This window comes from Trichosurus vulpecula, chromosome 2, assembly GCF_011100635.1.
Source record: "Trichosurus vulpecula isolate mTriVul1 chromosome 2, mTriVul1.pri, whole genome shotgun sequence".
NCBI lineage: Eukaryota > Metazoa > Chordata > Mammalia > Diprotodontia > Phalangeridae > Trichosurus > Trichosurus vulpecula.
Window position 1 is genome coordinate 312,381,094 of NC_050574.1, and position 26,037 is coordinate 312,407,130.

The 26,037-nt window shown below is 39.5% G+C and overlaps 1 protein-coding gene across 2 annotated transcripts; it reads right to left on the reverse strand.

The window, feature by feature from the left end:
• Positions 1 to 1,795: 1,795 nt before the first annotated feature.
• Positions 1,796 to 26,034, reverse strand: AMMECR1L (AMMECR1 like). 2 transcript variants are annotated; one of them, XM_036747151.1, is made up of 9 exons: positions 25,639 to 25,720; positions 23,749 to 23,858; positions 18,941 to 19,033; positions 16,435 to 16,879; positions 11,985 to 12,095; positions 11,508 to 11,622; positions 10,734 to 10,824; positions 6,901 to 6,997; positions 3,366 to 5,434 (listed from the first exon to the last, which is right to left on the reverse strand). In XM_036747151.1, the coding sequence occupies exons 4-9, from the start codon at positions 16,839 to 16,841 to the stop codon at positions 5,323 to 5,325; spliced, it is 933 nt and encodes a 310-aa protein (XP_036603046.1). In that variant the 5' UTR covers positions 16,842 to 16,879; positions 18,941 to 19,033; positions 23,749 to 23,858; positions 25,639 to 25,720; the 3' UTR covers positions 3,366 to 5,322. The 2 variants fall into 2 exon arrangements, with proteins under 2 accessions (XP_036603047.1, XP_036603046.1); XM_036747152.1 differs by lacking the exon at positions 18,941 to 19,033 and having other exon boundaries at positions 1,796 to 5,434; positions 25,639 to 26,034.
• Positions 26,035 to 26,037: the final 3 nt, after the last annotated feature.

The following is a 26,037-nucleotide window of genomic DNA, read 5'->3' on the forward strand; positions in this document are numbered from 1 at the left end:
GTTGGGAGGGTTTGGGGAGAAAGGATGAGTTGTATGGACATGTGGAGTTTAAGATATCTACAAGACATCCAGTTTGAGATGTCTAATAGGTAGCTGAAGATGTGAGATTAGAGGTCAGGAAACAGGTTAGGGCTGGACAAACAGATATGAGATTCATCTGCATAATGATAATTGAATCTATGGGAGATGATGAGATCAACAAGAGGGAGAGGGAGGGAGAAGATCCTGGACAGAAGCTTGGGGGACCATGGTGAATAGGCCAAACCTGGTCAGGAGAGAACCAAGACCAAATAGCATTACAAAAACGTAGAGAAAGTTTGAGGAGGAAAAGGGTGCTTGACAATGTCAAAGGTGGAAAAGGTCAAGAATAACTGAGAAAAGGCCACTAGATTTGGAGATTAAGAGATCAATGATAGGAGAGAGGGAGCCATGGGAGGCTTGAGTGGGAGAAAAAGATGTGGAAAAGCAACTGTGGAGAGTAGGATGGTGAACTGATTAGGGAAGCATAAAAGGTTTGCCTTGTGCTTTAAGAGCCAGTTGACATTATATAAGCACAGGTAGATTAGGCTCTTTACCTGGAGACAGTGAGGTCTGGTGTGTAGAATACTCAACTTGGGAATCAGATCTGGCTTCAGGTCCTGCCTCAGAGAAATTTATCAACTGGGTTAATCATAGCCCAGTCGTTCTCTGTCATAGTATCCCCATCCATAAAACAGATGTACTATACTAATATTGTATTAGATAGTTCATTAAGCTGTTGAGGAAAGCAGTTTACAAACCTTAAAATGCTATGTTGGTTAATACTACTGAAGCCTTAAACACAAGTGCACTCTAGCTGCAGAGGAAGGATATGCCTATGCCTTCTCTCTTGGAGCCATGAGCTTTGGAGAACCTGAGTCCCAGAGCACTAGGGAAAGGGGAATCAACCTGGCCCAAGACCATGACTGATTGTTCTTTGTTGTTTTACTCTTTTCCCCTTGTTCCTTACCAGCATCTAGTAGTACATAGGGAGTAGCTAAATACCTAGGCCTGCACTAACAATAAATTCCCAGTTTATGTCAGGGTTGAGGACAAAGAAAACTGGAGTTGGTTGACCATTGAGATTCACAATATGAACCCCAAACCATGTAGAATCATAGGCCATATTATCAATAATAAAAACCACTTAAATGACTATCACTTTCACTTGAAGTCTCTATAAAAACTTACTTCCTTTTATATTGTTAACTATGCTTTCAAAACCCTTAGATCTGTCCCCATTTTAAGAAATCAAACTCATTTCCCACTATTTCTCAACACTACTTGTTTTACTTAAGCTGTTTTCAGTTTCTCTCACATGCCATACTTACACTATTCTGTTCTCTTCTAATGCAATATATTCCCTCCACATTTGTCCCATCCAAATTCTAGCGAGCCCACTCTGCTTTCTCCCTTCCACAAACTCTTTATGGCACTTTTAATTTATACCACACTTCTTAGGAGCTGCTTATAATCTGAAAATTTCATGAGTTTTAGTTTTATAAAGGTAAAAACTAAGCCTCTTTGAAAGTAGAGGTTATCTCCTAGGTGGTTGATTGGCTCCAGATAGGGATAAGTAGCTGGCAAAAGAATGACAGAATGGATAGGTGTGATACCTGAATATACTAAGGAAGACGGCGGAAGGACTCTTGCTAACAAGATCTGCTGTGTGATCAATATGTAGGCAAATATTGCTTAGCTGTTAATAAGAAGAAAAAATTTTATTACTCCAAATAGTTCAAGGCACATGGTATAAAGATGAGACAGTACAAAGAAAAATCTTTACCCATTATGATTTATTCTCTACAATACTTCATTAGAGGATAGAGTTCAATGATTTACACTCAGAAGTTATATAGCTAGGAGGCAACCAAGTGTAATACAAAGAATTGGTCTGACATCTCTGCACTGAAGGTCATACGAGGTCTCTTGCTTTAGGGAAATGAAATGAACAAAAAAAAAGAACAATAAAGTTCTAGAAAACCAACAGAAAGACAACTGTCAGTGAAAACTGTAGATGTTAACGTGTCATGAAAAATAACTGATCCTGTGCAAAAGTTAAATGAACATCCAGGATTTTTTTTTTTACAGACAATTTTTCTTATAAACAATAAAATATTCATGTTTTTACTATACACCTTTCAAATTGAAAGGGCCTCTACTGACAATGGCTGCTTTAACATTATGAAGTGAATAAGTTTTAAGAACCTCACAGTGGAAACATCCCAACACTGACAAACTCCAGTGATCAAAGACATTATTTTAGTTAATGTAAAACAAGGACTAGTCATAATTACAGAGATAACTTCCTAGCTGTGGTTATCATGAGACAATCAAAACTTTCCAGACCAAAAGGCACTCACAGCTAGGGATGAAACAAACTCCAAATCAAACCAGCAAACTCTGAAGCTGGTTCCTTAGAAACAATATTTGTTTTGTCCAGCAGAGCAGTGCAGGGACAAAATGAGACACTTTGCAGAAACAGGAGATTTAACCAATTGCCACATAAATTTGGCCATCCCTATCACTGCTGTCAGGCAAGTGGAAGGCAGTTAAGTTTCAGTTTGGAGTTGCCATCTCCTTATGCAAAGCTGCCATATAATGATCCAGACATAGGATTATTTCCTGAGAACCACCTGCCGTGCATTTTTATGAGGTGACCTTGACCAGCACACTTCTAAATTACTTTCTTACCAGACCACATGTAGGACTGATACCGACTATGCCCATTCCCTAGAGGGCAGATCAGTTTTCCTTGGTCCACTCATTATCGCCCTCACCCTACCAAGAGGCATAACAGCATTTCCACTTCGAAACTAGGTGTAAATGTGAGAGGGGGTGTAAATGGAGTAAGGCTTCTTCATTCCAAAGACATGGAGCCCACTTCCTTTTGCTTGCTGCAGTTTACGAGCCAGTCCCCCAGTACTGGAATTTTTATTTTATATTTTGTAGTATTATTTTCTCAGTTTGCTATTTTTTAAATGGTAGCTACCCTCCCCCCACCCTCCCCTGAATAAAATAAAAAAAACACATCATACACAGGAGAAAGACACAGAACAGGGCAACATTTAAAAAAGAAAAATAGGCTTGAATAGCATGGCACTGTATGCTTGCATGACCAGTCTCACTGAGCGTGCTCAGGGGTGAAAGTTTAGCACCAATTTTTTTGCTTTTTTTTAAACTCTTTAGAAATTAAACACAAATTCTAACATAGAACATTTGAACAGTAATGAGTGTAGCCCTATGTATCAATACTGTTGTACAGTTAGAGGTGGATAGTTTGCCCAGAGCTGAACCACCCCTCTACATCAGTCCATGGCACCTAAGAGTAACTACTATCACTCTAGTTTGTAACAAGACTGATTTATTCTCAGCAGCAGGAAATCATGAAACGATCCCTTCATCTTCCAAAGCTTTTTCAGTAACATTGCAAGGGAAAAGTGGTGATACATGAGAAATACCCAGCACAAAATTAAGTCTGGGGTGATATTGCACAGAAATCCTGATGTAACTCCCACCTTTCCCTTACACAACATGTATCCTCAAGAACAGCAGAGCATAATGTTGACACACAAAACTGCAAACATTTCCAAGAAACTAGAAGGACAGCAATGCCAAGAACAGCATGCATGTGGTTTCTTAGATTTCCCCCTTTACATATTAGAAGAAAACTCACAGGAACTTTTGACTTGACTGTCATCCAGTTTCAAAAAGCCACACCATTATCACACTTAAACTTTAAAAAATATATTCATTCAAATACTGTATCCACTGGGTCGGTCATGCACTTCATCTCAAAGTCCTCTAACCACTGTTGCTGGTAATCAGTGTATAATCGTAAGAAGAATCTTTCATCCAACTGGCCTCCTCTTCCTCAGTCATTTTTCGATGCCTTATTCCAAGTCCACGAGTCATATGTACGAGCACTGCACAGCGACATCACTGAATGAGCCAGTGAAGAGGAGATGGAAGGAGAAGGAAGGAGGAACTTTACTAGCAGACATTTGGAAATCAGCAAAAATGAGAAAAGGGAAGTATGAGCGCACATGAAAGTCTGAATGGTCTGGAATAAAATGATCTCTTCTTCATTTTGCCCTGGTGGGGTGGCAACTCCCAAGATGTTAGGCAAGACTGATGACTTGCCAGTTGAAACTACACTGCTTTGCTCTGAAGACCTACAATAGAGAACAGTGAGTCTTCCCTCTATAAAGATCCATACACTGAACTGCCCTGCTTAAAGGTCCCCTAGGAAGCTTGCCTGAAATTAAAACTGCCTTGAGACACTGGATTCGTTTGTCTTACTCTGTCCTCATAAAATCCCTGACCCAACTGTGTATTTAAACATCAACATAGCTTTCGAGACCCTAAATCCAGCTCTAGGCACTGCTACCAATGTATGGGTGAGGTAGCCTAGTGGTAAAGAAGAGCTTTCGTGGTGAGACATGAACATCTCTATGTTCACCTACATACTCAACAATGGTATTCTGCCCTTCTTCAGACATATCCAATCCATTCAGGAGCAGGCTATACCATTTAAGCACTCTTTAACACCAGTAAACTCAATGCAAGAAGAGTGCCAGAAAATCCAGCTGACAGTGGGATGAGAGATAAAAAGTTCAGGGTTTATTTAGCAATGGTGAGATCAGCAATGTGCCATCCAAAGGGCTTTCGGATATCTGAATGGTCTCTGTACAGGAGCCTGAAAGGACTCATGGTGCCCAACAATTTAACCCTAACATGATGTCCGCCTGTGATGCCTGGGAGCTGCAATCAACTCTTGGTACACACCAAACCAGAGGTTTAAAAAAAGGAATTTAAAATAACCTAAAAATGTTTCTTGTTGGACTCCGTTGCCCAGACTGCCAGGGGAACGCTCCTACTTGATCTGGGGTAGGTAAAGGGAAGTGGGAAGGAGAGAAGAGAGGAGGAGGTTGGGGGGGCTTTCATAAATCAACAATTCCAGCTTCCAGTGTGTGGCTGACACACGATACAGCAAATTGAAGTGGCGCTTGCATGCCTAAGGGTCTTCTGCACCTCTCACAGTAATTCCTAGTCATGGAGGAGCCCCAATCCAACTGAACCCCATTTTGAGGAATGGCTGAGATAAGGCTTGGGCCCCTGAAGTTCTGTTTCACTCAGTGCAATCCCCCCCATCAGCTGGAAGGCAGACTCGGCAACGGAAGCTAGCATCATAAAATGGTGCAGTAATAGAAGTAACTGGACCAGGAAGAGGAGGCGTCTGCTCCAATGATGTCGTAGCCACTGGCGGCCACGGGGGGATGGGACTGGTCATGCAGCCGCGTGTCAGGAGTAATGATTGTAGAGGGGCGGGGCATGAAGAGTGCCATTCTGGAAACAAGGTTGACGAGAAGCAATATACTCTGCATAACTGATTGTCACTTTCTCGCTGCGGTACCTGTGAGGAAACAGTAAAGGGGATCAGAAACATACAACCATTAGTTTTATGGTATTATTTATTGGGGAAAAAGAAAAATATGTGCTCTAATTGAAAGAATAAGATGAAAGAACAAAAGCAACCTCATTTACAAAGGATGAAAGACAGCACAAAAAAACAATGTTTGATTATTACAAATGAACAGGATGAAAAAGCACATTTACAATCCATACCTGAGCCTGTCTTTTATGAACATCTCACCTTTAAACATTATCTACATTATCATTGGGATGCATTGCAGCAATCTGCTAATGCAATCTGGATGAAGAATTCCAGTGTCAAAACAAAGTGGTGGTATACTTTGAGATGGTTGCACCAAATGTCCCAATTTGGGTGCTCTCTCTTTACTACTACTCTCTACAGAGAAGGTATGATAGTTTTGACAAAAATGCAAGAACAATGTATACCTCAAACTTTCAGGACAATATTCAAGTTAAGTTATTTACTACTAAATGTAGTAAAGGAACCTAATTTTAGGCCACAATATGAAGAGGCAGGCAAAAAGATCTTTGGGCTATAGGAAGGTTCTCTTTTTCTAGATGAATAAAAACGTCAACAGTGCCATTAGAATCTAAAGCATTTTAGGGTTGCTCTTAAAAAGAGCCATGAATCAAGATGTAAAGCATGGGGTGTTACAAACCTATGGAGCCTACTACAGACCACAGGAGCTAGGTGTGATATTCCTTACCCATAGCCATCTCTTTCTCACTGTAATCACTTCTCCACTGCAAGGTGATTATTCCTGAATTTTGACAGGGATATGGCTGTTCAAATAAATTATAATAATAATAATGCTTTGTATTTGAAGAGTGCCCTTCTTTGGAGTCCAAAAGCACTTCATAAACACTAGGTTATCCTCCAATCGGACCTGTGAGGTTAGTAGGTGGCAAATATGATTATCAACAATTTTACAGATGGGGTAACCAAGGTCCCCAGAAGCTAAGACTCTCAGCTCTTCCAATTCCACTAGAGGTATATTTTATAGAGATTGGAGGCTCATAATTGGCAATTATCCAAACCAGTTAGGGCTAATTCTTTTCAGAGAGCTATGTGACCAACCTAATGGAATGCCATCAGGCTTTCCATGTATACTCTAAGTGGATTTTCTCTGGGGAAAATGGAAATCAATATACTTCAATCAATGGATTACCATTTCTTAGTTTTCTTTTTCCCCTCATATGTTTGATAAGACCATTTATCATATGCTCACATGAAGCTATGCATCACTACAATTCTTGTGTGAGCATAACTGCAGATATGCACATACAACAGTATTAAGTATATTCTTTATTGCCACTTTTTAGTGTGCTCTCCCAGACTTCTTCTTCCCTGATCCATTACTGGAGAAGGCATTATTCTCCCCTTTACTAACAAAAGTTAACTTATGATTCCATTATAATGATAAGGACACTGAGACAGTGACTTACCTGGTGAGTTTAATTGTTTTTCTAAATTCATTGGTAATTGGAGCCTTAAAGCCGCCTTTCCTGAGCAAGGAGTCTATTGTCTGGATCTGATCCCAGTCTGAGGAAGAGAGGTCACAAAGTTTTTAGCATTGTAATATACATTTCAAAATGAATGCTGTTAACTGTTCAAAGAGAGAAATGGGATTCTAGAGGAAGTAAAAATCTAACATCAGGCTGAACAATATACATACAATCAGAAATAAGGGAAATATAAAAGATCAAGATATGACATGCATGGTCACACACCTATGCACTTGCCTGCACATACCCTGTGTATGTGTCTGACTCTCCTAGAATCGATGAAGAAACCGCAGCGTCTGTGAAATAGTAACCCCATGTGTTCCATAATGCGTTTCCCCAGGCTCCCTGTTCCTGCTGCATTGACTCATAACCCATTTCTGCCAGATGACACCCGAGTTCAGTCACCTACAGTATATTAAAAACGTCCCAACTTAGCCTGGCCTGGTGAAGTAGTGGTAGTGGTATCACACTGTAATGTGGGAAGATGAGCTCAAGTTTCTGCATTCATTTTACCTACATGCAGCCTCCTCTTTCAACTTAAAAGTACAAAGGTAAACCATTTTGGCAGCCACAGTGGTTCCTAATTTTTGCTAAAGAGTATTGTTGTTCAAAGTTTACCTAAGAATTAGGAAAGCGCAGGGGAGGGTTGTGTGTGTGTGTGTGTGTGTGTGTGTGTGTTTGTGTGAGTGATAATGGATCAAAAGCCGATCAAATAAAAAGAATATAATAACTCCCCCACAAGTTGCTATGCCAAAAGCATATTTAATTTTCCCAATAGCCTTTCAGAAATGGCTGTAGTACTTTAATGAATATATTTCAAGCATTCCTCCCATTGTTAAAAAATATTTGCTGAATGGCACTGGACTACACTTGGACTTCAAGGAACTCACTGAAATGCAATGTTTCTTTTCTGCCAAATCCACATTTTGATTTGTAAATTCAAGCATAGCTGAAATACAAATGGACAGGGCAACTGATATCTCTTGTCTACTTCACTGAGAAATTTTAAAAATAAATAAAAATGTTGCATACCACAAAATGAACAAGCAATCTTTAAAGTTTCCTTTTTTGAGAATATTTAAATAGCTTCACACATGCTTATTTACAGAAAACTTGTATAACTTAGTTAATTTATGTTTATATTGTAGTATAAAAACTTGAACTACTACCTGGTTCTTCAAATATACAACAGTTATTTTTGGTTCCTGCTAAGTGCAAAAGTTAGAGTGGGAAATTTTTGATCAAGAATGATCGAACACACCATTAAGAATTCTTTGGGCAATCAATTTTTTTTATTATAAACTTGTGAAAATGATTTGAACTTAGAAAAAAAAGGATCATTCATGTACCATCAACAACCATTCATTGATCCTTACAGTTCCTAGATATTTTGTGTCCGTTGAGTAGTTTGAGAACTTAAGTAAGTGTTGCTTTTTTTTAATGTGACTAGGATGTTTTGAGAGGGAAAGGGAAGGTGAAGGGTAATTGCTACTTGATTGGAAGACAGTAGTAGTAAAACAATCTTTACTTCCCACCCCAACCTCCACCAAGAACAATAACAATCAGGTTCTTTCACTACAACTGTGGTCATTACTGGACTAGAACTTGCTCAAAGGGATCATTTGTCCTATGTCTGCTAGAAAATGGAAATAGTTTGTTATAAGGACCTCTCCTCAAATAGTCATCAACAAAGGCTCCACATATGGAATGGAGCATTTCTCAGCAGTGAGTCAAGACTGATAGATCTCCTTGAGTTACCATTGATGCAGTTATGTGCTGGGCTCACTTTTCTCTCTTTACACTCTCAGTAACCACACCAGCTCCTAAGAGTTTAATTATCACCTCTACGTGGACGACTCCCAGTTCTATACATTCAGTCTGAATCTCTCCCTTGAGCTTCCAACCTGCACCATTATTAGACATTTCAAACTTGATATCCTAGAGACATCTCAAGCTCAATACATTCAAAACAGAATTCATTACCTTTGTCCACAAAGCCTTTCCTCTATTGAACTTTCTTATTTCTGTAGACGGCAACACCCTCTTTCCAATTTTACAGATTAATCCCAACTGTGGCATTATCCTTGACTATCCCTCACTCCACATAAGCAATCAGTTGCCAAATATTGCTATTTCTTGCCACCACATCCCTCACATTAATACCTTTTCTCTGCTCACATACAGTCACCACCTCATCACTTTTCACTTGGACTACTAAGAAAGTCTAATTGGTTTTTCTGCTTCACGGCCCCCTAATCTAATCCATCCTTCACATATCTGCCAGGGATTTTTCTTAAGCATGAGACTGGTCATAGCACTCTCCTACCCAAATTCCAGTGGCTCCCTATTGCCTCTAGGATAAAAATAAACTTCTCTGTTTGGCATTTAAAGCCCTTCACAACTTGGATTCAAGGTCTATTTCCAGTATTGCACATTACTCTCCTTACTGAATTCGAACAGTAGTCAAATGTTGTATTTATGCCTTTGTACTTCCCGCTCTTTCTCTTCATCGCTACCTCAGAGAATCTCTCATTTCCTTTTTCCTTCAAGAAACAGATCAAACATTGTCTCTACAGATGCATTTCCTGATCTTGTCAACAGTTAGTGCACCCTCCTCCCTAATTACCTTGTATTTATCCTGTATGTATTTATAGATATACACAGTATCTCCTTGAAAGAAGGGACTATTTTCCCTTTGTATTCCCAATGTCTAAGAAGGCACATGGTGTATTGATAAATGAATGCTTGTTGATGGACTGATTCATCCCAAAGAATCTTTGGTGTTTTTGCGTATAACAGGAATCTTTATTCTCTTTTGCCAATTTGTGGCCAAGAGTAGAGGGGCTGAAATGGTAGTATTTAGAGAAAAGAGGACAAAAGATGCTTGGATTATGTACATATTCTGTATGCACTTAAGAACAAAATGGGGGTACACACTACAAAGGCATAAATTACCAATCTGGTACAGATTGTTTTGTCTTAATATATTAATGTAGAATGTCATATTGTATTCATGGTGTTGTAAATTGACTTTGGTTGGGAAAACCTTATGTAGGACTGGTCTATAGATGGTGAGAGGGGAAAGGGAAAAATCTTCCTTACTCCCAAGAGCATGCTAAGAAATTCACAGGCATAGCACACAAAGAGACCAGCAAACACTGAACTCACCAAGGCAAATGTGTGTGCGTGTGTGCCTGTGTGTGCATGTGTATTTTCTCCTTTGGTGGAATGATAATCCCATACCAACAACCCCTAGAAAAAAATATTCTGTGAGGCTAAAATAGACATCTTTGCTCTATCACAGGGTGATAGAAACAGGTATAGATAATCTGTAGGCCTCACCTTTCCCCTCTATTTCTCATTCTTTATGATAGCTCAAATTTAAAGTAGGGGAGGAAGGGAAGTTTGATTTTTCTTCAAAGATGATTGAACAACAACAAAAAAAAAAGACATTCTCAAAGATGATTGAAATCAAACAGAACTAAGAATGACTGAGGATGCTTGTAGCAAGTTCCTACAAAGCAAGAAACAACATGCAATATGGTCACTGGTTCTAACTTACAACATGGTATGAAACCTACAGTGTAAATAAGTTGAACATACACAATACCACTCTGTACCCAAAGTACTTTACATACAGTGGCACACCCAATTTCACCACCTTAAGTTTAATGAGATTCTTCTTCAGGCTCTATAGGAATTTAGCATTAAGAGGTTATTCTTCAAAGGCTATAACTGCATCTCTAACAAACTGGAGGTTTATCTCAGCTCACCTTGTTCCTTAGCAACCTCAGGTAAATATGTGGCTGTCCTTTTAACGCCTTTTTCATTGATGAACTCAATTCGAATCCCATGCACCCCTACCTGTATGAAAAAAAGCAGACAAATGAATGACATTTACACGATCTGACTGCAATGTCAGTTCACTCATTATCCACACATAACCTCACACTAATTTCTAAAATTAGCACAAACTGAGCTTTGGGAAAAGAGAAATCATTTGCATCAACACAATTTATCCTGCCTTGGTTGCTCAGGAGGGAAAAAAATTCTAGATTCAAGTTCTGGGTTGGAAGATAAGAGAAAGGAAGAAGTTAAGAGACGCTACCTATACCTTTTAGACTTGTTTTGGGTCTATAGGTAAGAGTGGCAGAGATAAATTCCTTAATTAACTGCCCTGATTCTGGACAATTTATTTCACTTTTAACACTTACTAATCATGCTAGCATTTCTACTATTAAATTAATGTAACAAAGGATTATTCTAAGCTCACTCAGGAGAATCTTTGACTTGGGAACTATAAAATGTCTTTAATCTGGTAAAGGGAGGAGGAGGAAAAGGGTGGAGATGGAACAGGGAAGGAGCAAGAAAAACTGGTCAATACACTTTTTTCATTCTTAATATTTTATGTCACTAACTTTCCCCACCAATTTTTCCCATCTCAGTTAACATTCTTTTAACACTCTTAATGAAGGAGACACATTACCATGTACTAACCCGAACCCACATGTAACGAGAGATGCAGTTCCAAATGCAGCTGTTCTCACCTCCCAGTCCAGGTAATCACTGGCATCCTCAAAGTTAGTAAGGAGGGAGACAGAGCAGAAAAGTTTAGGCAGCTCCTCGCGGGTCAGGGGGGGAAATCGGCTGTCCTTAAGTGCACTGTAAAATGACATTAAATCACAAACACACAAGAAACAAACTAAAATGAGGCAGCTTTGGATTAAGTATCCCAGGATCACAAAAGCCTCTATCCTGAATATGAATGAATCTTACTTCAGGTATTCCGAAGATACCTACATTTTCAAAAACAAAATACTAAAGCAACTTTAAATTATTTCTTGTTTATATTTTGATTTCATACAATTTTCTTATTGATTCACCGGATTTAAACCTTTATAGTTACTTTTTACTAAAAATTATGCTAAAAATTGATTGTAACTTTGTTCCTTTACAAGTTTCAGATAGGGAGAGACTTCCCTGACAATAGCAATTTTGCACTTCTCTAGTTCTGGTGTCATTACCTGGTTAATGTGTATTCCCTGAGTCCTGAATGAAGATTCATGGCTGAGAAGGTTCCAATGCAGCCACGAAGCCGTTTGTCTCTCCCCGTCTTCCATGTCACAAAAAGTGGGCTAAAAAAGCAAAACAAAACATTCTCCAGACTCAAATTAGTAACATGTAACAACCAAACCTTGTTCTTTTTCAGTTTCTATTATTGCTACCAAAATGATTTTCTAAATTGTTGACTGCTTAAATGACTATTTTGGGAATTATTTTTTTTTTCTCCTGTGGTCTACTCTTTTCTCATCTTTTCCCAAAGTCTCAGATTTTCCTGGTTATAAAGAATCCCACATAGTTGCACAGAGGATTTATGCAGGTTTCTATCATCCTGTGTTCTTCTTTCATAACAGATTCCTATACTTCCTATCCTAAAATATGTTTTTCATCTTTTCCAATAGCCCTATTTTTACCACCTTTCCTTCCCATTCATTCCTCAACTTTCCTCTTACTTTAACATGATCCATTCATTCCACCTCTTTCAATCAATTGGGAAATTACACTTATTGTCCACCAGACCTACTTATTCTTCACTTAAAATTTTCCAGATCACCTAAAAAATTTCCTAAAGGCACATGTCTGAGACCATAAGTGTTTGCTACAGTTATGTTTTCTAATAATTTTTTTTCCTTTTGCCTAAGCTTTCAGAGAACACCAGGAACTCCTTGTAAAAATACTAACAATGGACACTGTTTTGTTTTCAAGATAACATCCTGGGTTACTTACTTACTATGGTAGATGAAATACATAACCTCTAATGGATCTTCAAGAGTGCTATCTCTAAGAACTATCTAAAATCTTTAGTACTTTGCATTCTGAACCTCCCTTCTACTTACCCAAAACACTTTCTGGAAATACCTGAATACCTTTAAGTCCAATCTTATAATATGAGTTCCTAACCTTTTTGGTGTCATGGACCTAGACCTCATGGGCAGATCTGGTGAACACTCCTCAAAATATTTTTAGATGCTTATAATAAAATACATAGGATTACAAAGAAAATCAATTATACTGAAATACAGCTATCCCGATCTATCTCTCTTAATTCTCTATACAAAAGGAATCCTTCAATCCCAGGTTAAGAGCTACTACTATGACAACCAATAGTGAACTTTTCCCACTTCACATTTGATAGCCCTTCCATCCTTCATTTCCTCATTTCTTTTAATACTCCACCCCCCCCCAAAAAACCCCTGCCAACCATAGGTTCACAGATTAAGAGTTAAAAAGGACCTCACCAATCATTTAGTTAATATAACAGATGTTAGTAAACATAATACTATTACAGATATATATCTTAAGTTGTTTTTTTAAAACAGAATTTCTTCTTTAAATCCATAGCACAGGTTTTCTGTTTGGCTGGTTCTTGGCTCTTCTACGTGCAGAATATAAAACGTATCTTTCCCTTTCACATTTGAAGGAGGGATCACTGTTTCCATTGGTTCTCAAGCCACCGTTGAGGAGCTACTTGTTTTCCTCAAGTCTCTGCTACAGGCCAGCACATTCATCGCCTTCCTCCCATTCCTTGTTCTCTTTATAAATTGGCTTATATTTGCATTTAGATGAGGCGTCAACTAAAACAAGCTTCCTAGGCCATCCTCTGCCCTTTCTCCATATGTGACAACAATAATAATCTCTTCAATTCACAATTTTTATCACATGCTATTGTTACAGCAATACAATAGGTCTAATATAACTCATTTTACTTTATAAACAAAAATACCACACCAAATCCCTAACCTATTCATCCCTCTGCTTACCTCTTTCTCTATGCCCTTAATTTTATAAGGGATATGGTTTATAAACAGTAAAAAGGAACACTAGGTTAGGTGACCTACGTTCAAGTGCAGGCTCTGCTATTTATTATCTGTGACCTCAAGCAACTTACTTAACCTCTCTGGACTCAGTTACCTTATCCATAAAATGAGAGAGTGGGGTTAGATGATCTCTGAGGTCTCTTCCAACTCTAATTTTATGAAATGGAAAAGTTGGTGCAGAAAAAAAGTTGTGGCTGTCCTTCTTAAAAAGAACACATATAATATTAGGAAGAGGATATGTTCAAAAGGTATTTTAAAATCTTGTTTAGATATTAAAAAAGTTTTAGTTGTCCTTTGTTTTTCAATACCAGTAACTTTTCCTTAAGTTCACTGCCTCATTCGATCCCAAACTCTTCTTTTTTTAACAAAAAATTTAAGGTAAACCAACTAGTGAATGCCGCACCCTACATTTGTAATTCGTAGATGGTGCTTCTCTACTGAGAGGAAGGTTTGTTTCCTTATCAGTTTTCCAGGACAGTGATTGTTCTTAACAACTTATCATTGCTTTTCTGGGCATATAAAAGCTTCATGTTGGTTTTACTGGACTATTTGTGCCCAACCTGTGGTAGAGCCTTCTGAGCTCATACTGGTCTGATCAGTCAGACACGCTATACATCGACTCTGACATTGTGATGTCATTTTGATCCCCTTTGGTATGAAAGACAATTGGTTTTAAGAACATTAAAAGCTGAAAAAAAAAAACCAACCCAAATGACAGTTTTACCAGCTGCAATCACCAATTCCTTGTCCCATGTCTTTCCTTAGCAATTTACTTTCTACAAAGTACACACAAGTGAATGTATGATTAAATAGTCTCAAGAAATGACCAACGACTTACAAGACCCCATGGAAACCTACCTCACTGAGAATAAAAAGTTAAGGCATAGTCATCATTTAAAAGAGACTTTATCTAAACTTTCTTAAAGTCTCAAGTATGCGTTATTTTGTATAACCACTATAATTGTGCCTTGATTGGTCTGTCCTCAAATCTTGCAGTGTTCCCAGATCAATCTTCTTTTAAAACAAAACAAAAAATACCAAAAAACCAAAACAAACAAAAAAAACCTTTCTTGTCTTTTTCCCATTGAAATATCTCCAATGGTTCCTTGATGCCTCCATAATAAAATCTATACTCCTAAGTGAATCATCTTAGACCCTTCATAATCATGCCTTTACCTAGCTTTCTAGCTCAATCATCCCTCATTCTCCACCATGAACCCTGCCAGGTAGCCACAGCGCTGTTTTCTCTGAGCCAAAGCATTGGTATGATTGTTAATTTTTCTCATCTTACTTTGCCTATACCTTCCTCCTCTTTCCCCATTCATCCAATATAGAGCTATCTAATGATGAAAAGGGCTGCCTCACAGAGCAGAGTTCCCAAGCAGAGCAAAATGTTCTACCCACTGGATGGTATAAAGAAATCTTCTGCAAGAAGTGGGAAGTTAAACCTTAGAGAACCTTTTTAAGAGGCTATAATCCTAACTCCAATTCATCCTGCAAGGTCTTACTCAATTTCTACTTCCTCTTCAAAACCTTCTCTAACAATCCCAATTCAGTCGGGTATCCCAACTATAAACTCTCAGAATTTATCCATACCACTCATTTAGACTTACTTATGTACTACTCTGAGGCAACTCTTCCATGGTAATTTAACTTGGATGTGCACCTAATTATTTTCCCAATTTAGGCTACCAGGGTTCTAAGGGCAGGGATGGTACACCATACAATTCTGTATTCCCCATAATCCTCACGTCAATAATATTGTAGGTGGTCTATAAACATATTTTTTTAAAATGCGAGAATGTTTCATATAAGCCCAAGGAATGGAAACTAAAGAGCCAGCACTTTTAAGGGTCACTTTATAACATATACCTAAGAAATAGCCCTTAATCCCAAAGGAGATAAAAATCATGAAGAGCTACCACAGACCAAGAAATAATCCACATTTTGCACTTAAAGTGGTTAAGTACAAATCATCAGCTCCAGGGCAAAATTTTAAGATTAAAACACAGACCCTCTTCCCTGTGTTGGTGACCCTTGGTTTCCATGAATGGTGATACTGCACAAAAGGAACAACAGGCAAAGTAACATGCAGTAGAAACTGGAAGAATGTTTTACAAACACAAGATTGCTGAAGATGGAAGTAGAGAGATATATAACGAAGCATTTCTTTTTGTCTACATTTGAGTCCCCTCCATCTATAAGTCAACCCAATGAGTAAGACACTAGATAGCATTGTCTTCCAGTTGGACAAACTGGACAGAGGTTAAATAACTTACCTAAGGCAATGTGAACTAGCAGTGGAGCCAAGAACAAAACCTCCTCCTGATTGCTAGGTCATAATTTTATCAGCAAGATTACACTTCCTCCAAAAGCAACCCGACATCTCATCCACTGCTGAATCCAGTAGATGTTCTAATACATCATTTTGGCTTTTATGTCTCATTGTTTTATCCCTACTTACCCATCTCTCAAATGATTATTAAAGCTTTTTATGATATTAAGACCACACCCTCCCACAAAGTAATCCAGAAAGGTGACAGCATGCCTGCTGGGCAACTGTATCTTCACTACCCACACATATGGGTTTACTCACTAGGGGTCATTGGTGAATCTAGGAAGTCGTGGCTGGGGGAAGCCATAGAGGTGACAATAGAGGACATCGAAGCAGTAGCAGCACATTTCCGCTGTCACCACCAGATTCTTGGTGGTGTTGGCAGTTCCGTTGGGCCGGGAAAGTGGGCTCAGAGCTCCCGAAGTGGGATTCATTCGAGTAATTGGGGAATTTCCAGGCCCCAGAGTTAAGTCAGACACATTCTCCCTTCCATTGCTCCCATCCACATGCTGGTGGTTCTGAAGAGGACCTGAACTAGAGCCAGGTACAGTTGTTGACTGGTTCCCGTGACTGTGTGTTCCACTTCCTGATAATTTGGGCTTCTTTACCCCACAACAGCCTGCTGCCAACTTGGGCTCTAGTGGAGGAACACAGCGTCTTTTTCCCATCCTGATTCAGTGCTTGAGGTCTGGAATGCTGCAGAACCCTATCAAGGGGGGTGGAAAGTGAAGAATTAGGCTAAATGGAAAAAAAAAACCCAAAGTATGTATAGCTATAAATTTTGTTTCCATTCAAGAAGTATAACTTGTGTGGAAAGAAAAGATCAAAAAACCATGGGGCTAGAGAAAAGTTTAAGATACCATCTAATTCAGGGTATACTCATCCATTTCCTAATAAGTTGCTCTTGATTTTTCCCAAAGTCTTATGGTCTCCAGAGGGTTTGTGCACATGTATATATGTACTCTAATAGTGCAAACTGCTGAGTTTCCAGCTCTCTCTTCATCACTGTAAACTCCTGTGAACTGAACTAGTAATGTAAGCTGGGTACAGCAGTGGCAACTGGGATGAAAATGAAGATTGCGAGATGAAATGGTATATCACAACTGGCCCATACTCCCTCATCCCTCCTTTCAAGTTTATTCCTTTCATTTTCAGAATTAAGACTGGACTATTCTGTTTTTAAGGAAATGCAGGGAAAATGTCATAAAATTCTTTGGCATCCTACTCCAACATTTGGTAACCAATACTTTCAGGAAGTTCCTCCTCATTAACTTCAATCTCCTTGCTACATGTTCTCAGTAAAGATAATATAGGACTAAAGAAAATATAAGATCATAGGTTTAGAGCTGGAAAGAACCTTAGAAGCCATCTAGTCCAATTTATTAATTTTACAAATGAGGAAGATGACACTCAGAAAGGGGAAGTGACTTGTCCAAGATAACACAGATATTAAGCAGCAGACACATGATTTGAATTCAGGTCTTCTTGAGTCCTACTCTTGAGTCCCCCTTCCAGTCAACCACTGTGTCCTTCCTATAACTGCTTCATATACCACTATCTTTTTTAAGAATTCAAAATAAACCAACAACTAGTTACTTTCACCTTTCCTCCCTTATAGGCCTGATTTTCTAACTTTTAAATGATCCTCAGTTTTCTTTTAAACCTTCTTCAAGCTCTACATATTGCTTACTGTAGCTTCAAAATAAAGAAAAATTTTAAAAAAAATTAAAACCTGACAAACCAGGACAGAGTAACATAATAACATAAACAGGGGATCAATATGACCAGACTACCAAGATACAGTGCACACTTCATTCATTTCACAGAAAGGGAAAATGAGTCAAAGAGCATGGAATCCACTTACACAAGCAAAAACAAATTAGGGGAAACTGCAAGGGGTGACTTAAATGCTGTTTGATGATAACGAGAAGAAAAACGTTAACTAACAATCTGGTTGTAAAATCTACTGGACTTTTAGTCATAAGAATAATAACAGAAACTCCTCTGGGACAATTTAAAACAGACTAGTCTTAACACTAGAATTACAGAATTTTAGAACCAGAAGGAGCCTTAAACAGCCAACTCCCTCATTTTATAGATAAAGAAATGGAGGGTCAGTGGGATGATGACTTGGCCAAAGTCACAGAAGCTAGTTTAGTGGCGAAGTTGTCTTAGTAAACAACCCAGAACTCTCAATTCCATTCCCCCGTTACACTTCCGAGTCACCTAGTATTAGTTAGTAAGCTCTGAGTTAAACCTGAGCTGACACTCTCTACGGGAGATACTAAACTCCCTACAAACACTTAAGAGCTCCCCAGGGACTCTGACCAGTCACAGGGAAACACCCATTTTAGCTTTCACTGTCTTCGAGGTACGCAAAGCCAAATGCTAGCAAGAGCTAGACATCTCTTAATTATTTAAGATATTATTTGATACAGATTCATAAGCTAAATAATTTTAAACTACCTATTAGCTAAATCCTGACCATGGTGTCTGTTCACGAGGCTGACTTAAAGTAAGAACAATTTTAATGGCAGATTTTGCCACTATATGCAGAGGCTTTTAAAAAAGGACCGGACAAAACCTAGTCATCACCTCAACTACAAGGCAATATATTTAGAAGTTCATTCTGTCACTGTCATATTAGTATAAGATGAAAACTATTGGCATCCTTGCCTATGCATCATTTTCTAAGTTATCTAAGAGGGACAAGTAAGGGTAGGGAATAATTAGTCAATGTTTATGGGGAAATGTGTTAACTACAAACCGTAGAGTGATGAAGCAGTATTATCTGTAGAGGGCTGGAATCTGAGTGGAGCCATCAGTGTCCTTAGGTGGCCCTGCATTTAGGTCCCCTGCCCTGAGAGAAGCAAAAAAAAGCCCCTTAGAGGGTTTTTTAGCTTAGAGGAGACAAAGGTTGAACCACACAAAGAAAAAAAATTTCCTCTTCCACATAATTCAATTTTGCATATGGTGGCTATATTCTTAAGCTAAAAACCCAGCTAAGAGAAGACCTGTAACTTTACTGAAATTCTTCAGAACCGAGTAAGAGAGAAGAATTCCAATCGACATCAGGTCTGAAATTAAATGAGACTGGGAGAAGATCAGCCTGCACTCAGCACATGATTAGGTATCTCAAATGTGCTCATTTTCAGAACTCTCATGCAAAATGATCACATTCTAATCTATTTTCAATTCAGTGTTGGCGCTATCTCCTACTGAAGCCCTTATAAACAATGACAGACAAAAAGATCTTCTGGCTTTGTTAATCCTGGGCATTTCTCTGGAGATCACTAAACTAGTAATAGCTCAATAACCTTACCAGTCAACTAAGGCAAAGTTGAAAATGTATCTGCATCAAAACGTATTTGCAATCATCTGACAATGTCAATCTTACATGTACCTGCAGCATGAACCTGACAATTAAAGAAACTTTTCCGAAAGGGTCCAGTATTTGGCTTTTTATTTTCACATATGCCAAAACCCAAATTTTTGAAGGTGAATAATTACTGCAACTCTGCTTCCAAAGAGCCATCTATACAGACAGGCAAGACTAGATAACCCTTGGGACTGCCACACAATGACCAAATACTAGGTACTTGATAGTAGGACTTAATCTAACTGAATAGCAGCATACTGCCATGACAGACTGCCCATCTGTCTGACTAGATAAAAATAGGTATACTATCCGATGGCACAATCCTCTTTTTCCAAAAACCATGAGCAAATTTGTTTTCTCCCTTCTCTAACACTTTGGGGAAAATCACCAGTAATTTACAGTTCTCTCAAGCATCCTAGGCTGAATGCTTTAAAGTCACTGTTCCACTTATGAGAAATGGAAGTTATAAGATGCTGTTTCATAAAAATTACTGTATTATCAAAGGCATCAACCCTTCTAGGTTGATACTTAGTGACTTTAAACCTAAGTTTAGTAACCATCAACAAAAGCAAACATTTGATTACATAGTAACTTTTATAAAGCCTTAGAGCTCTGCTTTAAAAAAACCAAACATTATAAGCAGGCAGTAGATCATTTTCCTATTATTTGTCCAAATCAAAGAGGATGCCCTTGTTAATGAAAATTAACTGGTTGAAATCTTATTCTCTTGGGATATGTATGAATGTTGCCCACAGGTGGAGGAAAACTGGAAGAAATAATAGGTGTTACTGCCTCTAGCATGATTAAGATTGGTTTAGTCTTCCAATTCATCTAACCAACATCAAATTTCAATCCTACAGAGAACAAAATTCCTTCAGGATTAAACTATCCCCATATTTTCCCATTAGCTGTGCTACTATAATTTATATTACAATTATGATGAATCCTGTTTGCTACTACCTTCCCAATGCACCAAGCAGATTGCAGGGTCCTCAAATTTAAAAATAATAAATCTAAGGGATTCTGGTTTCTCAATTATGCATATACTCATTGATAAAGAGAGTGATTTTGTTATTTCTTTTTTTAGAAGGAAGAATTCATATAAGTTATCTATGCTCTGTGATTGGCTTTGTGATTAATAGATTTAGAAAATACTAATGCCATTTAGAAATGCTAAGCTACATGGAAGAGCTCCCTACCAGTTGTTTATAAGCTGGAAGGTGGGGAATAATATGTGTTTGTATCTTTCACAGTGCCTGGTGTCTTTCTATAAAACATCTGCTTAATGAATAATTATGAATAAAAAGACAAGTCATCAGTCATCTAGAATATGTGCTCCAGGTTAACCGCAAGGTTTTAATTTATCCAAAGACCCCAGAGCTGGACAGTATTCCCTCAGTGTTGTCTTTGTTACCCTTCCACCTAAAAGACTGCTTTGCACACAGCACGCACATTATAAATGTCTGTTGAACTGAATTGGAGACTGTCTTTTAAGAGTCTTCGTAGGAAAATGACACATTTTTCTTCAGAGGGTGTAACCTACAACCTGATCACTAAGTCCTCCATTCCTTTATGGTGCTGACTTAAGTTGTCCCTGATGCAATGAGGTGATTTGAGCTGCATCATCCTTGTCATATCAGAAAATGCCTGAGAACTGTAAAGTCTACTCAAATAACAATTTGAACAATTATTTACAGCAAAGCAGTTCACCAACTCAGATAACTCAAGCTACGAAGTTCTCGGTTTAACTGAACACTCAGTTAAATTTACTCAGCTTAAATTATGCAAGTTAGTTATCTTTTCTGCTAAAATCCACAGTTCAAGCTTTCAATTAGGGCAGTCTTCATATTAGAGTATTTTTTGCATGCATTCAAGTTCAGGTGGCTCTGGTTTGAAAAAGGGACACAACCTCAAGCTGCTATTTCATTTAAGAATTTTTTCGTTTGCAGACTAAAAAAGTTTGAATTTGTTTGATAGAAGGGTAAGACTTAAGACGTATTCATCTGGACAGGTAAACTGACCTTTGGTGGCAATTTATAAAGTTGCACAGGAGGCACAGGATTCAAGTGTCAGACTAGACGACTTCTTAAGGTCCTTTCCAATTCAATGATTCTATGATCTATAGTGGAACCTATTAATTCCACTCTTAATTTTATTTTACAAATAAGTTTGAGATCCTTAGGCTAATCTGCATTATTAATAGGCTATTGAAATGACCTAGAATTAACATGTCCCATTTATTGACAGGGCTGAATCAGCTTGTTTTCCTTGACAGAAGCAGATGTCCTCTGCTTATCCCCTCATAGCTCCATATACTAGATTAGATGACTATATTCTATGACACTATGCTTGACTGTCCCTTGTAAAGCTTCTCAATCAGTTGAAGAGGACCACCATTCCTGTTAAAAATAGCATTCTGTTATTACAGGTAGCAGTATCATAATCATAATGACATTGGTGGTTATTGGTTCCTAGAAATTCTGGAGAAAAAGTCTTAATATTCAGAAATTCTACAAAGAACCGCTTTATAGCTTGACAAATCACACGACTAACACAGCACTACTTTTCTGATGAACTTTTAGTTTTGTCACTAGTGATCATTTTTCCTCCTTTCAACAACAGTATGTTCATGAATAAAATCACTTGTTGACCTTTCATTATGAGACGTTGAGAAACCTGAGTAGTTCATGGGCTATCTCAAAGTGGGAAGAAACCCTCATTTACCTGTGTCTTTAATAAAAGCTGGTATTACAAAGGAACATACTTTAAAAAAAGGGTTCATTTGATAAGTATGCCATTGTTGGAGAAAATATGAAGCCTGCTGGAAAGAAGGTAAAGCAACTACTATCCAATATGATTAACTGGGGTTATTTTCCAAGTTAGGTTAAAGGAGCTATCAAAGTCTGGATAAAGGAAAAAAAATGTACTTTTATTTTCTGAGAAAGAGCCTAGAATATCTTGGTTTGACACTTGGTCTTCTAAAAAAAAGGGATAGAAACTTTTGGGGACAGGGAAGTAAGAGCTCCGTTCAAAGTTCTGAAATCTGTCTTAATCAAACTCTCTACAAAGTTGAGTAAGACAGCAATCTTTGTTATGAGGAAAGGGAAAAAACTCACAAATTTATTAACTCTTTCTGTGGGTAAAGAAACTGCACCTGAGCTATAATTTTGTCCTACTTAGAGAAATGAGTAAGAAGGAAAAAAACACTCTGGTACTTGCCTCAAACAACTGCTTCAAGGATTGCTCCTATGTTTTTGCTAGCTTATCTTCAAGAACAATAATTGTTTGTAAATTATAATTTCAACCATGTCATTCCAGAAAACAAATATACAGATAATAGATATGCATTATTTAGTATTTCTTTCCAAAACCTATTTAGACAGATGTTCAATACTTCTTTCAACTTAGGAAGAGTCAGACACCGGGGTTTGAGTTCCTGATTTGATACTACGTGACCATGGACCAATCACAACTTCACAGAGCCTTGGCTTAGTAATTTGTTAAAGAGAGCTAAAACCAGTTCTACATATCTACAAAGCTTTCAAGTGTATGTGGAAAATTTCAAAAACACAAAAAAGGCTTTCTTGCTAAATCCTATGGAATTAGCTTCTATAAAGCTTCACTTTAGACCTTTGTTTGGGGTTTATAGTTAGGATACTAATTTTTTTCCATACCATCTGTGAATTTTATGTATGAATTAGATTTCACTAAAATGATATCAACAGCAAAAGCTGAGACAAACAAATGCTCCAGGAGGCAATGTATAGCACAAACTTACTGCACAGTTCAATGAATTCCCTTTGATACTAATCTGCACCAACTCCAGAGGCAATTTCTTGTGAAATCCAATGGAAGTAGTGTTTAGTTAGTATAGTAGACTTAGTGAATTTTATTTTCACTTGGTCTTTGTGGCAAATCATAACCCAACTTGAACAGAAAGGAAAGGCTGACACTATGCCCTCTTCTAATTTTACTTTGCAAATTATAGAAAACCAAATGACTTCAATTAAAGTCAAAGAGAAAGAAAGAACAATGGACCCATTAGGCCTCCTTGGGGAACTAAAAATATCAAAACCGGAAGCTTTCAAGGTATGCAGGACCTCATGCTGGAAATGAACACACACACCTAGGCTGTGAAGTTTTATTTCTAAGACAGCTACACATTTTATTTTGAGTAAGTACAAGGTCATACTCACTGAAATCAGAAAATGTATATGGCCAGAGGGGCAGCTACAGCAGAGGGGGGGAGCTATTTTGTATCTGCAATGAATTTTCCTTTTTCCAGTTCCATTCCTGCTTTCTGTACCTAAAATGTAAAAGCAGTGAATTAACAAAATCCGAGAAAGGAGAAATAACGCCCATTTCCCTGGAGTAGGTAAGAAAAGAGCAATTTCTAGAAAACTGGCTGCAGGATAGGCTTTTCTTACCTCAAAACATTCAGAAACCTAGGAAACGTTAGCAGACTAGCTGAAAGCAGCAGCGATGGTCCTACTTCCTGAACCACCTTATCCTTGATGTTTATCAAAGAGAAGGGTGTTGATGAATTTAATGTTTTATAAAATGCTGAAGGATACAAGGTGCATTAAAAATTCCCCTAACTTTAAGTTAAAACTTGTTTGCTCCTGATTTTCATGAACAAAGAATTTTCCACACTCTCAGAAAAGCAATCAGCAAAGAACTGATGGACAGCCCCATATCAACACCCCTGCCACGGTAGTAGGCACAACACATTTCATTTCCTTTGTAGCAAAGATGATTGGAGGCTCCAAGAATCCCATATTCCTACTCCTGAATCTGTTGTCTACTCCCCAGTCCTCCTCTGGCTCCTGGGGCTAGGCTGAGTAAGGAGAGAGGGCTAATTCCAAGGCATAGAGTGAGGGTGCTGGGCAGGCCCCATATTCTGGGGGCTGAGCAAGGGGGAGGGAGTAAGAAGGTAAGGGGGATCTCTGGGGAGGTAAGATTCAGGTTTGGCTCTGCTTAGAGAGAAGGTGAAGACAAGTCAGAAAGGGGGGAACCGGGTTGGTTAGGCCCAGAGGAAGTGTGGTAAGAGAAACAGAAGGGGAGACTAGGACGAGAGAAGGTCAAACCAGGACAAGGATGGGAAAGATCAGAGAAGCTAGAAGGGAGGTTTCTGGGTTAGGGAAAGCTGGATAAGGAAGATGGTTGGAGAGATGACATGGGAGTCTACAGCCAGGGAAGTAAAAGACATCCTTGGGATAGGAAATCAGAAGATAGTGGGAAAGAGAAGAAATGTGTTAAGTAAAAAGATAATAGGATACCATGGGAACCAATACTAGAGATGAAGGATGAAGAAAGTAAGGGGGGGCGGGCAAAGAGAAAGGAGAAGTGGGAAAGGTCGGTGGAACAAGAAAGGGTAGGAAGATGAGGAAAGAAGAGGGAAGGTGGGGAAATGAGGGAGAAAGGGGGAGGAAGAAAGGAGGAAGGTGGGGAAAGAAAGGGGGAGGTGGGGAAAAAGGAAGGAGGAAGGTGGGGAAAGAAGAGGAAAGGAGGAAGGTAGAGAAAGAAGGAAAGTAGAAAAAGAAAGGGGGAAAGTGGAGAAAGAAAGGAGGAAAGTGCAGGAAGAAGGGGGGAAGGTGAGAACCGGAGGGAGAGAAGGGAGCAGAGACAGCCCAAGTGCAGGGGTGACAAGAAGGAGGGTCGGCCAGTAGAGCTGGGGGAGCCCCCCCGGAATCCCGCCGCGGGGGAGGGGAAGCCGGGGCGGGGGGAGGGGGCGGCGGGTCCCGGCCCCGCGGTGGCCGCCAGGGGGCGCCCGACACCGCCAAACTTTCCACAAACCCGAGACTGTTTCGAAAAGGGTTTTAAAAGAAAGGCAGCCGGAGCCCCGCCGCAGGGGGCCGGGGGCGGCCGGCCGGGCTCGGGCCGCAGGGGTCCTCCCGCCGGCCCCCGGCCACGAGCCCGCCTCAAGTCCTCCGGCCTACAGCCGGCGGCCCCCCCTCAAAGCCCGGCCTTGGGGCCCAGGGGCCCCCAGTCCCGGCTCCCCCCGCCCGGACTCCAGCTCCGGCCCCCTCCCCTCCCCGCAGACCAGGCGCGGAGGGCGGCGGCGGCGAAGACCCCGAGTTTCTCACCTTTTTTCCCGTCCCTGGAGCAGCCGGGACTTCTCGCGCTGTGCCGCCTCCTCCTCCTCCCGCTTCATGGAGCCATGCGCCTGGGTGGGGGCTCCCGAGAGAAGCGGGCCCTCCAGTCGGAGTGAAGAGCGTCGGGCCGGGCCAGGCCAAAGGGAAAGGAGGAGGAAGGGGGGAGGAGAAGGAGGAGGAGGCGGAGGCGGCGACGACGGCGGTGGCGGCGGCAAGGAGGAGCTGCTGGAGGGATTCCCTGGGCGGCTGGAGGACTGAACCGAGGTAGGAACTGGGTCCTCCGATATCCCGGCAGCCTTCCGGAGACAGTGAGGTAATGGAGGAAGAATGTACGGAGTCCTCCAGAGGCCCATCCACCCTTCTACGACCAGGAGAAACCATAGAGAAGAG

Coding starts and splice junctions, on each gene's coding strand:
- AMMECR1L (XM_036747152.1), bottom strand. CDS start 16,841: ATGGGAAAAAGACGCTGTGTTCCTCCACTAGAGCCCAAGTTGGCAGCA. Junction 12,096..16,434: donor AGATTCACCAATGACCCCTA/GTGAGTAAACCC, acceptor TTGCTTTTTTAG/CCCACTTTTTGTGACATGGA. Junction 5,435..6,900: donor AAAACAATTAAACTCACCAG/GTAAGTCACTGT, acceptor GTTTCCTCACAG/GTACCGCAGCGAGAAAGTGA.